Source organism: Aedes aegypti, chromosome 3, assembly GCF_002204515.2.
Source record: "Aedes aegypti strain LVP_AGWG chromosome 3, AaegL5.0 Primary Assembly, whole genome shotgun sequence".
NCBI lineage: Eukaryota > Metazoa > Arthropoda > Insecta > Diptera > Culicidae > Aedes > Aedes aegypti.
Genome location: NC_035109.1, coordinates 181,515,009 through 181,527,916, shown reverse-complemented (window position 1 = coordinate 181,527,916; position 12,908 = coordinate 181,515,009). Strand labels below are relative to the sequence as shown.

The 12,908-nt window shown below is 37.3% G+C and overlaps 1 protein-coding gene across 4 annotated transcripts in view; it reads right to left on the bottom strand.

Annotated features, from left to right (window-relative positions):
- Window positions 1–1,395: 1,395 nt before the first annotated feature.
- The window catches only part of LOC5578555 (L-threonine dehydratase catabolic TdcB), a 78,163-nt gene continuing 66,650 nt past the window's right edge, over window positions 1,396–12,908 (bottom strand). For all 4 annotated transcript variants that reach the window (XM_021851903.1, XM_021851904.1, XM_021851902.1 and 1 more), the window contains exon 9: window positions 1,396–1,653. In XM_021851903.1, coding sequence (XP_021707595.1) covers window positions 1,543–1,653 — 111 coding nt within the window. In that variant the 3' untranslated portion in view covers window positions 1,396–1,542. The remainder of the gene's footprint in view (window positions 1,654–12,908) is intronic.

The window sequence follows — 12,908 nt, the reverse complement described above, 5'->3', positions numbered from 1 at the left end:
TTGCTCTTGCTGAATAGCGGCGTGTTTTCTGCTATGGCTATCTGGACTCCAGGGGTAATACATCTATGTATATTTCTCGTCTGTTGTTTCACTATAGAGGTTTCACAATTGTCAACCTAACAAGTGCCAAATCTTTAGCAGGAACGTGAACATTCAGTAGTTAGGTTTGTACGCAAAATATTGTTTCGAACATCAATTGATTTGACAAATGGTAACTGGGCTCACAAAATACTGGTGGATTGCATGAGTAATGGAACACTCCTTTACAACACTGTAGATTTGGAAAGTGAACTCGAACATGCGGCTTCCGATGGCTTTTTGTGAGTTGCTCTGCTATAGGACATAGGGAAGGCATCACATCCGAACAGTTAAAATCGCCGACAAGTTTGTGAAGCGAAATCTTTACTCAAAGTCAAACATTGTTCGGTTCTGTAAAATCAGGATGAATGCTTGTAAGTATATTTTAGAACATCTAACAGCTACGGCAGATTGATTGTGTCATGACACAATGTGGGAACTTACGGAAATCTCGCCAAGAATGTCATCGATACGATGGCAAGGTTCCGAAGAGCAGTGTCTTCAATTCAACTTTTTCAATTACAAAACTTTTTTTTTTAATTTCACTAGAAAAAATCAACGATCTCCATGAGACGCGTTGACTAAGATGAAGAAAGTGACAGTAAGATTTGTGTAACGCCCTGAGCATACAAATTCTTGCATGATACTCACGATTTCATGACTTTTAGTCATGATATCATGAAACATAAAATTTTATGAATTCATGACTTTATGTTCATGAATCCGGAAACTGATTTTTTTTTTCGTGTAAGGATGCCATTCACCAGCTCAAGAACAATACAGCTGCTGGTAAGGATGGTATCGGAGCTGAACTCATGAAGATGTGCCCAGAGAGGCTGGCCATTTGTCTGTACCGGCTGATAGGCACATGGTTGCCATGGTTTGCTTTGGATTTTGATGGATTTTGTTGAAGTTGGAAGCACAATAGTGGCCAGGCTGCACTACCAGCTAAATACAGAACCATAAGCCGGCGTTCATTGTCAATGATCCATATCTTCATTGTACGAATAATTCTATTAAAATGCCATGTTCACTAAGTTAAAACGCATCATCTGTAATCAATGTACCGTAAAATGCCCTGATTCCAAAACAATTATTTAAGTTTCTAGGAAATAAGAAACACTTACCTATCTTGTTTACCCGATATTTTTTCAATTTATCAGTGTTACCGTTTTCCTGTGGTATTGTTAAACACAACATTTCTTTCATAAGTCAAATAGTTTGTAAATTTGCTTAACGGTTTCGATTCGTGGCAACTTTCACTAGGGGGGAGGAGGTCAACATACAAACAATCCTGAGAAGGTAAAATAAAGAACATAATGGAAGACAACAGAAAAGTGGTTTATTCGCTTTTTGTTCCATCGGTCTCTAGTACAAATTCACTATTGCAGTGCATTGCAGCTGAACGGCTCTTCCGTTCTTCTATTGTTTCAGTTTCAACAGACTGGCACCACCACACGTTGCTCAAATAGCCATTGGCATCTCGTAGAAGTAAACTTCCTGGTATGTCTCCTGCAGCATTTTCCGCATCTCCTGTGAATGCTGCCAGTCACGAGTCTCGCAAATCACTTTGACCTACAACAAACAGAAAATACAAATTATCACACTCACTCACAGTTGGGTTCGGCGTTGTCGTCGAGTCTCGTCTGTTGTCTGAAATCCCTGCACATGTTTCGAATAACCGATGAATTATGGGAACGAGTGGAATACAAGAGGTAAACCACCGCACTTCGCAGAGGGCCAAACAGTAGATGAAGGTAAAAGAAAAGCGTTTCAAATGGGAGGAAAAATGGATGCTGGATGTTTAAAAACAGAGAGCTTTTTTCGTTGGCCCACTGTTCATAATGGTTAATGTTGATTGAACGCATGGATGGATGGATTGAGTTGGTCACGTTTTTGTTTGAAACATATTTCGTTCCATTTTCCAGGTAATTGCATTTGTGTTCACAATATTTATTGTGATACATGAGTCTTTCAATTTTCTCGCAAAAACTTACCAGTGGCATGTCAGAAATGACGCGTGGTTGAAAAAAAGTGTGTGGAATGGAACATTTTCGGATTGTTGTGCAGGTAGATCCTTCGGCTTTAATTCAGGATTTATAATCCATGTTAAAATACACGCTATACCAAAGAATAACCCATTAACGCCCAGTGTCCTCCATTGAGCACAGTGATTTGCGCAAATAACTTAAAAACGACACAATATATAATGATATTATGAGATCGCATGTCGTCCTGGTATCCGTCCTATTATGTAGGACTTATGCACGGTGTTGGAGTTTAAATCGTATTTTCAGTGTCCATAACCTAAATATTGTAAAATTTTGCAATGTGAATGCGCAATCTGGGAAGCAGAACAGCTACCCGAGCAGTGAAAGGAAGGGGTAATATGCCCCAGCTACAAGAAAGGCGACAAGTTACATTGTGAGTACTTTCGAGGGATCACCATTCAAAATGCGGCCTACGATGTATTATCCCAGTTCATCTACCATCGTCTGTTACCTGTAGTAAACGAGTTCGTGGGAAGTTATTAAGCCGGCTTCGATAGACGGAGATACGTTCGAGGTGGTCGACGAGTTTGTCTACCTTGAATCATCAGTTAAAGTCGGGCCTACTATGGCCTCTACAAAAAGCTGCGGTCAAAAAAGATTCACACCCGCACCAAATGTACCATTTACAGGGTGATTACTATATCCTGTCAATAAAATAAGTAATCATAGAAAAAAAAAATGGTTAAATGAATTTTAATTACCAGTGCATATCCAGTTTAGGACATCTATAACATTTGTCTTTGCTATACATATATAACAAATTATTTTTTTTACCTCAATTTCCAACCACAAGCATTGTTTCAGAAGCATTACAGTTAACACGCACGTTATTCAAAAGCATATATTTTAATAAAAAAAACATATTTTTTCGCTAACATTTTCCATAATCAGTCTCATTCTATTCCCTAGTAAGTGTAAAAGATTGTGGTAACATGCTGTTTAAATCAGGCATTATTTTCAGCGAAGTTTAGTCAAAAATAGATATCTGTGGAAAACGTGAGTGCCAGGTGAAATGCCTTTAATACAACACATATGACTAAAAACTAAGGTAAATGAAAAAAGGATTAATCTTTACTATGTCAAAACAAACTTTATAGATGTGCAAAATAGGGTGTACACCGGAAATTAAAATTCATACATACATCTTCTATCTACGAACATTTACTTTACTGACAGGAATTAGTAATCACCCTGTACAATGTGCTCATAAGGCCAGTAGTCCTCTACCGGAGTATTCCTTACCATAAAAATTGTGTTCTGTGAAATTGTCAGCTTACTAGGTGGTGATTTAAAGACAATAAAGGTTTATATGGAAATTACTATGGAGAAATTTTGAGATATGTTCCAAACACGCTAGTACTGTAATGAGCGGTTCCACAGAAAATGACGACTTCTTCCCAAATTTCATTTTTATATTTTTTGATTTGGCTGAAATTTTGCACATGCTTTCTTTATGCCCAAAAATGCTTTTTTGCATCATCGGTTCGCCATTTTGACTCTAGCCTTACTTTTGAAATAATTTTCAAAAAATTCTAACTTAGAAACGGTTTGTCCGATCAGTTTGATGTCTTCCGCAAAGTTTTAGGTTATTGTTGGGACTATCTCGAAAAAAAATATACACTGTCAAAAAAATGTTGTAATTTTCTATATTTCGAAAATAAAGCTTAAAAATCAATTTTCTCAAAAACCGTATTTTTGATTTTTTATATTTTTTTATATGTTAAAGTAGACAAAAATATGAAGTCTTTTGCACAGTGGGTCAAGATGGAGAAATCATGGACAAAAAGTTATGATTTTTTTTAAAAAAAAGATGAATTTTTGATAATGGTCATTATAAACTTTTTAAATGTTTTTCAACTCGATTTTATGAAAGTACGCAAAATTTACAACAAATCAGGCTAACTTTTACCGTTTTAAAGATACAGCGATTTAAATACAAATTATGATATAATTTTCAATTTTCGGTCATTTTCGAATGCTTTTCGAGGCTCATAAGCCTAGAAATTTGTTCATTGTCTGAAAGAGCAGATAATTTTTGACTTAAAAGCTTGAAAAAATATTGATTTGGTAATTATTCATGGTATGAAGTGAAATAAAAAAATGTGCCGAGCGGTTCCATTTGAATTCGAATGTCGGTTTACTTTTGTATTTTTCGATTTGGCTGAAATTTGGCGCTTTCTTTATACCCAAAAATGCCTATTTGCATCATCGGTTCGCTATTTTTACCCTAGCGTTACTTTTAAGAAGGGCCTAATGATAAAAGCCTTAACATTTTTCAAATAATTAAAACTCAGAAACTATTTGTCTGATCAGTTTGGTGTCTTCCGCAACGTTTAAGGTTGGAACTATGTTGAAAAAATATACATTGTAAAAAAATATGTTGTAATATTTTTTTATTATGAAAATTAAGCTTAAAAATTCATTTTCTCAAAAATCGTTTTTATATATTTTAAAGTAGACAAAAAATGGAGTCTTTTGCACACCCAGACAACCAGAAGTCGCATCAAAGTTCACGTAATAACTCGTTTATTCACACAAATTACATCAAACCCGCAAAACACGGTGGATAAAATCGTAAGATTGATGAGTTTTCTCGCATAAAATGCTTTTTTCTGAGTTCACTTGTACATTTTGTTTCGTACCGTACAATCGTACAAAGTAAGTCGAATCAATCCGTAGCGGCTGTCAAATCAACATTTGTTATCATAAGTTAAGTCGCACAAGATTGCAGGTTAGTTCGGTAGAAAATTTATATACTCGCATTGTTTGCTATTATTCATCGCATAATATATGCACGTATATCGCCTCCACTTTTGTACGTAGAAGGCCTTTTCGCGACATCTTATAAGTGAAATGTTGCACATACAAAGCCTCCAGGTGATTTCGTTATACGTACATTTTGGTTGTCTGGTCAGTTGGTCAAGATGGACAAAACATGGACTTTTGTTATGATGTTTTAAAAAAAGGGGTGATTTTTCAATATGGTCTAAATAAACTTTTTGAATTTTTTTCTACCCGATTTTATGAAAGTACGCAAAATTTGCAACAAAAAAGGTACATGAGAAAATTTTGCTAATTGCTACCGTTTCCGAGATACAGCGATTTTAAAACTAAATTTACTGAAAATTCACAACTTTTGGTTGTTTTCGGATGTTTTTCATCGCTGCTGTTGCTGAACCTGTTGCCGAATTACAGTCCACCCGTCATTGGAGAACACCCGGCAAGGCAATACGTGTTGGTCCCCTCATTCCGATTCACAGTTAGATCCCACCAAAGGTAGTCAACTGCGGGCACCAGTTTGATTGCACACGGACAACCGAATCCCGCCGCTGCTGGAGCACCAATAAGAGATTTCGACAGTGTGTCCCAGCGATTCGATCCATTTTAGATCCTTCCGGTAGTCTATGGTGGATATCGTTTCGCATAGAACACGGGTTAGGGTAACGGTCGTATTTTGGACTCCCTAAGGAAGTTATTTTAGTTTTTTGTCCCAACTAATTAATTGCACAGCATAACCAAGTCAAAGAACATGCTAAAATGTAGAGAAAAACTTCCTCTACGAGATAAAAATGTCCATACGGTCATGTAAGATCCAAAAAACGGCGAAAATAATTGAACTGTGAAGCTCTGTTTTTCATTATTTTGGACACACCAATACATTTTGGACCCCAGCATTTTTTTATCGTTTTGCAACAAAGTCCACGACACTAATTGTATGATATGTTTGCCCATAGTCTAATCAATCAATTGACAATGGAAAACCGAAGAAATCCTACGCTTTTAGTTCAGAAATTTGAAAAAAGTTTTTGTTTACATTTGAAAAATTTCTGACGGCTCCAATTTCTGTGTGTAACGTGTTGTAACGGTTGCATGGATGAAACGGTTAAATTAAATTAATTTCAGATAAAATAAACACATTTTCTATGTACAAACGGTTGATGCAAATGCGGAATAATCCTACCTTTCCAAATGGCATGCGAATTAAGTTGGTCTTTCGATTTAAACTGGGAAATTTGAAGGAAAATGGCCCAGGGGGTCCAAAATATATAGGGGTCCAAAATATATTGGTTACCTTACCTGTTGAGCTCTGATCTGTTGGTTGTTAGAATAGACATATAAATTAGACTGCTAATGTCGCTGCAAACCTTGTGACCAACATCTAGTATGCGTATTTTGCCGGTGCTACTCAAAGTGTCAAATTGTCTTCAGTAACACCATGGTAACCTGCGATTACAATCAAAACATAAACCTCATAGTCTTGCTTGCAATTGCGTCGTACGCGTTTGTTCTATTTTGTCGTAAAGACGGGGTTTCGTGTTCCTGGACAAACGATTATCCCATTTGAGTGTAAGGAAAGTAATTAATTCTTTTAAATAGATGACCCATAAATACATAATCGAATGTTTTCCACAGATTCACTGATGATCTCAAACAACATAATCAAAATTAGGAGCTCATTCGATCATTTACCCGCGACACTTTTACACCTGCATCAGGATATCAAACGGGGAAACATTTCTTGTGGCTGTGGTTCGAGCACGCCAACGAACCATTGAAGACCAACGTGGAAAAGCATGGACGCATCTCATGTTCGACATTGCGTCCTGATTCTAGAGTGGTTCGAATATGAAGGACAAAAAAATGAAAATTGAAATATCGACACCGGGAAGAAAGTGATTTTGTTTGCAGCCAACCGTTGAAATTAGTAAATCGTTCAAGAATTAAAAAGAATACGATTGTTCTGGAATAAATATTATGCTTGTCTACAAATTCATTCTTTCATTTTTGTTCTCCCGTTGCATGCTGTTGCTTGACCTTGTACGAAAGTAGCACCTCAGAGTAAAAACAAATTGAAACATATTTCACTTGCATTCATGGGTCACAAATTCTACAACTTCAACTAAATATAAAGAAAGTTCCATTCAATGGAGTGTGAAAAACAGCGCCTCAAAATGTTTTCTCTTTCTGTGAGGTTTTCATACTATCTAAATTCATTGATTAGAGTTAGGTCTTATTTCCATTTCACAAAACAAACTATGGAACAAAACAATCGCTTTGGCACTTTGAGTATCGGTGCTTCACACCAACAGAAAATCAAGGCTACTGTGGTTGATTTATCTCCATCACAACCATTATATGGAGTGAACAGCGCCTCTAGCGTTCTAAATCTAGTACTTCTATTGTTGTTAGCCAGTAGCAGGATTTGATTGCCAGCTGAGAGGCCATACTCCGGATTTCCACGTTGTGCACCGCACAAAATGCATAAGAAAAGTGAAAGTTCCCCGTGTTAGTTCTTTGTACGCGAAAGCCCTTGATTGCCCAGTAGCTAGTCGACCCTGGGATTACCGGAGAGTCTTTGGTACATGGAGATTTCTGTTGAATCCTGAGCATGTTACTGATGACTGCCTGCCTGGTATTTGGACGACAGAATGCGTCTATAGGAATCGTTCCCAGATTGAAGGCATCAATGAGATCAGCTCGCTCCCAACAAATGAATCGGTGCATCAGTAACGCGTATTGTTTCTTGCTTACTTTCTCCGTTGATCGTGACGTTGCAGGTTATTTCGCTCTTCAGCTGTAGTGATGCATCCGCGGCTGTTATCACACAAACTGACGCAGGACGCATAGCTGGTTTTTTTTGATTTTGCTCCAGGTTTGGCTTGAGATTATGGAAACGTCTGATGCTGTGTCGAACTGCAGGTCCATTCAGTCCTACCGTTGCGAATCTTTTTTAGCTTCTGACAGTGTCAACATCCAAAGAAGCAACTTTATACATTCCGGAGCGAGCTTTTCCGGGTTGAATTCTTGGCGCTCATACAGTAGCCTTCCTTATGGCCAAGTTTACCACAGTATCTGCATTTATATGATTTGTATTTACAGTGTCTAGCATAATGCATAGATCCACAGTTCCAACAAGGAGAAGATGGAGTATCTCGGATGGTCGACGACGATTCTGATTCGGTGGGACTTTTGCTTCGACTTCTACTGGGCTTTTGTGGTTTAACTTGCTTGATGGCGTGAACTGCTGTCTCTGCTGGTTCATTCGTCATGGCATCATCCTGTTTTAAGCTGATGATTCGCTGGCATTCATCGGATAACTGTTCGAGTGCGACGTCATCCTTTTCCTCAATCCGAGACAGAAGACGGGTACGGATCTCTGCATCATTTTCTGATTTCAATCCGCACGCAAACATTAAGCAGTTGAATTCGTTCAGCTTCCCCAGCACGAAGTCTACACAGGATTTGTTGATTCTTCAGGTGTAACTGACAAAATACTCCACCGGATTCTTGATAATTTGTAAACAACGATAGCGCTTGCTGATGACAGACTCATTTGCTCCAAATAAACTTTTGAGCTTTTGGACTGTCTGATCGAATGAAAAATCCTTCGGTAGCACAGGGAGAATGAAACTAACATATCGGTCATGCTCCGCTGATCCTAGCTTCCGCAGTAGCAATCGAACTTTGGCTCCATCGTCGCAGTGCATCCTTCGCAAATAAATTATCATACCACGAGTACCATGCTCCAAACGTGATGTGACTCTCAGCGTCGTACCGAAACTAATGGATATTGCTTGCGAGTGAATCCAAAATGAGCTCCGGGTTCGCAGGTGCCTCGGGATTGATTGAATGAAAAGCGCGTTGAAAACGTTCCTCTTGTTGCTGTAAGAACAATTGTTGCTGCTGCAGCATCTGATTCATGACGGTTTGCTGATGCTGAAGATGTTGAAAAATGTTGTATAACAGCCCGTCTGTTGCTGTCGGCTGTGAAGGTGGTGGAGAAAATTGTTTAAGTGACTGCGGCTGATTGATTCCTGGTTGTGGATGTCCATTTTGCACGGAATGCTGGGGCATGTTCTGATCTCCTTCCATGTCTCGCTTCCTTTTCTTCCGGGGAGGATACGTTTTAGAAGTTATATCTTTTTACCGCCGACGAAATGTTGATTTTCCACAAACCGAGTCGCCACTTTTATGTACCGTAAAACGGGGTAACTTTGATAGTTTTTTCGACAAAAACTTGAATATGTATGCATGTTGTTTCAAAGAATTACAATTTATATTTTTAAAACAAGTACTGGCATCTTAGCTATCGATTGCAGTTGATAGATTGCCAAAAGATATATTTTGATTGGATATATAATTTTTCATGTAATCGAAAGTCGGATTTCTGTTTTGGGGTAACTTTGATAATGGAGTATAAGTCGAACAAAATTGATCGAATAACGAACATTTATAGGGTATTGCATACCTCTAGGCGTTTAACGTCATATGGAAATTTCTGACTTAGATTAGATAAATGGTCCAAGTTTGTAAAAATAGTTTTCGCTAAGGTATTTGTGACCATATTCAAGTTCTATTATAACTAGGCTGTCAAATATAAGTGACAAACTTTTAACAATACATCAAATAGTGATCGTAGAACAGATTGTTTGTATGCGTGTCGAAAATGCTAAAATCCCATCAATTTTTAATATTCGTGTATAAAGCTTCAAATGTTCTTGATTCAAATGAAAATAGCACTAACATGAAGTGTCATATTAATATTCTTTACTTTTGGATTCGTTTTGCTTAACTGATTAACAGATATTATCTTATCTCGTTTAGTATGTGGTGCGTTCCGCACTATCAAAGTTACCCGCATTATCAAAGTTACCCCGTTTTACGGTACCGTAAAACGGGGTAACTTTGATAATGCGGGTAACTTTGATAGTGCGAGACCCACAACATATTAAACGAAATAACGAAGTTTCTGTTAATCAGTTAAGCAAAACGAATGCCAAAGTAAAGAGTATTAGTATGACACTTCATGTCAAAGCTATATTCGTTGGAATCAAGTGCATTTGAGGACGTATATGCAAATATTAAAAATTTATAAGATTTTAGCATTTTTGCAACACTTACAAACAATCTGTTCTACGATCACTATTTGATGAAGTCATAATGAGTTCGTCACTTATTCTTGACAGCCTAGTTATAGTAGAACACGAATTCAGTCTCAAATCTCTTAACGAAAAGCATTTTTATAAACAGGGACCATTTTTGTAATCTAAGTCAGAAATTTTCATATAGCGTTAAACGCCTAGAGGTATGTAACGCCCTATAAATGTTCCGTAATTCATTCATTTTTGTTTGATTTATACTCCATTATCAAAGTTACCCCAAAACAGAAAATCAACTTTCGATTATATGAAAAATAATATATCTATTCAAAATAAATCTTTTGGCTATCTATCAAGTGCAATCGATAGCTAGGATGTCAGTACTTGTTTTAAAAATATAAATTGTAATTCTTTGAAACAGAATGCATAAATATTGAAGTTTTCTTCGAAAAAACTATCAAAGTTACCCCGTTTTACGGTACGCAGTTCTGGACAAGATGGCTGACGTGGGTTCTTGTGGTAGAGTTAATCCATAACGCGCACATGAACTAGAATAAGCTTTATATAGCATAGCATAGCATAGCATAGACTGACTGTACATGTCAATGGTTGCTACTCCGTGATTGATCGGAACTGGTAAGAATTGCACTACGATCCAAATGAATAAGGGATGGGAGTTTCCGCTTACTCTCGAAGTGCAATTTAAGCAGATCTAATATTATTGATCAATAACGGCGCCGGCCAAGTCCTTACAGTCAGTTGGGATGGGGAAGGAATGTTAAGGTGTAATGATTGTTACTTCTAGAGACCGGGAATACCTCTGCATCTCCACAACCACTACGGGAAGGGTGTTTATTAGTGAGGGAGGAAAAGATCTGGGAGTCACCTCTGGTCGGTGATGCGATCCATGGACAAGGGGGAAATATACGACTTGTATTTAAAGCTAGTTTTGTATTTTTGTCTCGAGAAGTTTTTGGAAAAAATACGTCAACATCTATAATGTCGAACAATTCAAAAGACGTTTTTATTATTGACGAAAACTGAAAATTGCATGTATATATTTTAACTTAAATGAAACAGGAATAATGCCAACACTTGTAGTGACGAACCATACATAGTTTGTTTGAAAATTACATATGAGTATTACTGTGCATTTTGTCTCGATATGGTAGAAGTTTTAGAAAATACGTCAACATTCACAATGTCGAACAATTCAAGAGATAATTTTTAATAATGTCAAAAAGAGAAAAATATATGTATATTGAAGTTGTATAAGAAAAAAGCATAATGCCGACACTTATAGTGACGAACCATACAAAGTTTGTTTTAATATTACATAAAAGTTACGCTTCCAAGAAAAAATATGTTATCATAATTCCGGCGACGAAAACACGCGCGAATCCGTCAGCAAAATCAATCTGACGACGCAAAACCGAACTGTCCTGCTTGGGCTTCACAAAGCACTCAGTGAACTAGAATAAGCTTTATATAAACGAATTAAAAACGAGTGGACATATAACAATGATTGTTGTACGCTAACTTACTAAAACTATGATGACGTCTACTGGTGACAGCATAACTGTCAGCAGAGAGCTGATGGAAACAACGAGGAAGTGCTGCCAAATTTCCCATGGTCGCAACAAAAAGATAAACTAATTAAATTGAAATAATAATTCTGTTTTGTTACACACAGATTTTTTTTTGTTGTGAATACGTTTCCAATGATTTGTATTGTGTTTCTGTATTCATACACTACTTTCAGGAATTGTCCAGTTCTTGAATTGTAGTCACCTATGCGATTGTTGAGTTTACATGGCCCATGCATACAAATAGTATACATAAAGTTTAAAAAATATAAATAAGCGATTAAAAGTATGTGAAACGTCTTTCACAAGTAACATAACGGGCCTTTAGATTTATAGCATAATGCTACCCTACGAAAATCTGCTTCGTAGTGAACCGTTCCAAAGTCTGGTCATTAGTTGGTTCTATAACGATGATGTAAAAGCATCTCAATGCTATTCTTAAAGTAAAAGAATGGGTTCCGATCTTGGCATGGTTCCATTTTTGGCAACTGAAAATTACTATTTGGTTGCCAGAAACGGAATCCCACTGTACAGGATCGAACATGAGCATGAGCATAGATGACCGTACAATTTATAGTTGCTACTCCGTGATTGACCAGAACAATCGAAGTTGCACAGGGAATTAATGAATGGGGATTGGGATTAGCTTACCATTCTTCAATGTGCACAAATCGAGAGCTCAAATGTTAAAAGTCAATAACGGCGCCGGTCACGTCCTTACGGTCATCGGGGAAGGGAAAGAATGTTAGTTAGATGACCGTTGTTACTAGAGGTTGAGAATACCTCTGCATCTCCACAGTTGTTTTGGAAAGGATATTGGGTTAGTTGGATAAGGTAAAGATCTGGGAGTCACCCATGTTTGGTGATGCGATCCATTATATAATCACGCCTAACCGTATTCGCGATATTATTCGATAATCGCATTGTACGCCGAACAAGTGTTCATCACCCGTCCACGCAAGAGCAAGCGACACGATCAATAGATCAAACACTACTAACGTTCCGTGGCGTTTTTGATTTTACTACGCGAACGACGCGCGACATGTTTGATCTTGCCTTCGTCGCCCACCCCCGCAGGAGCAATCAACAAGGGCGAAGGACCAAATACTACTCACTGTACGTGATCGAACAGAAGAAAAAGTATGCTGAAAAAGTTTTCACGGGTTATGGTAATATGAATTAGTCAAATTCTACATTGATTCTTAATTAAGATTTTTGGACATGTGCAGCTATTTTGCGTCAGAATTTGTCAAAAAATGTTTTATGTTTATTGTTTATGCGTTCATAACTATCTGATATTGCAGATGAACATT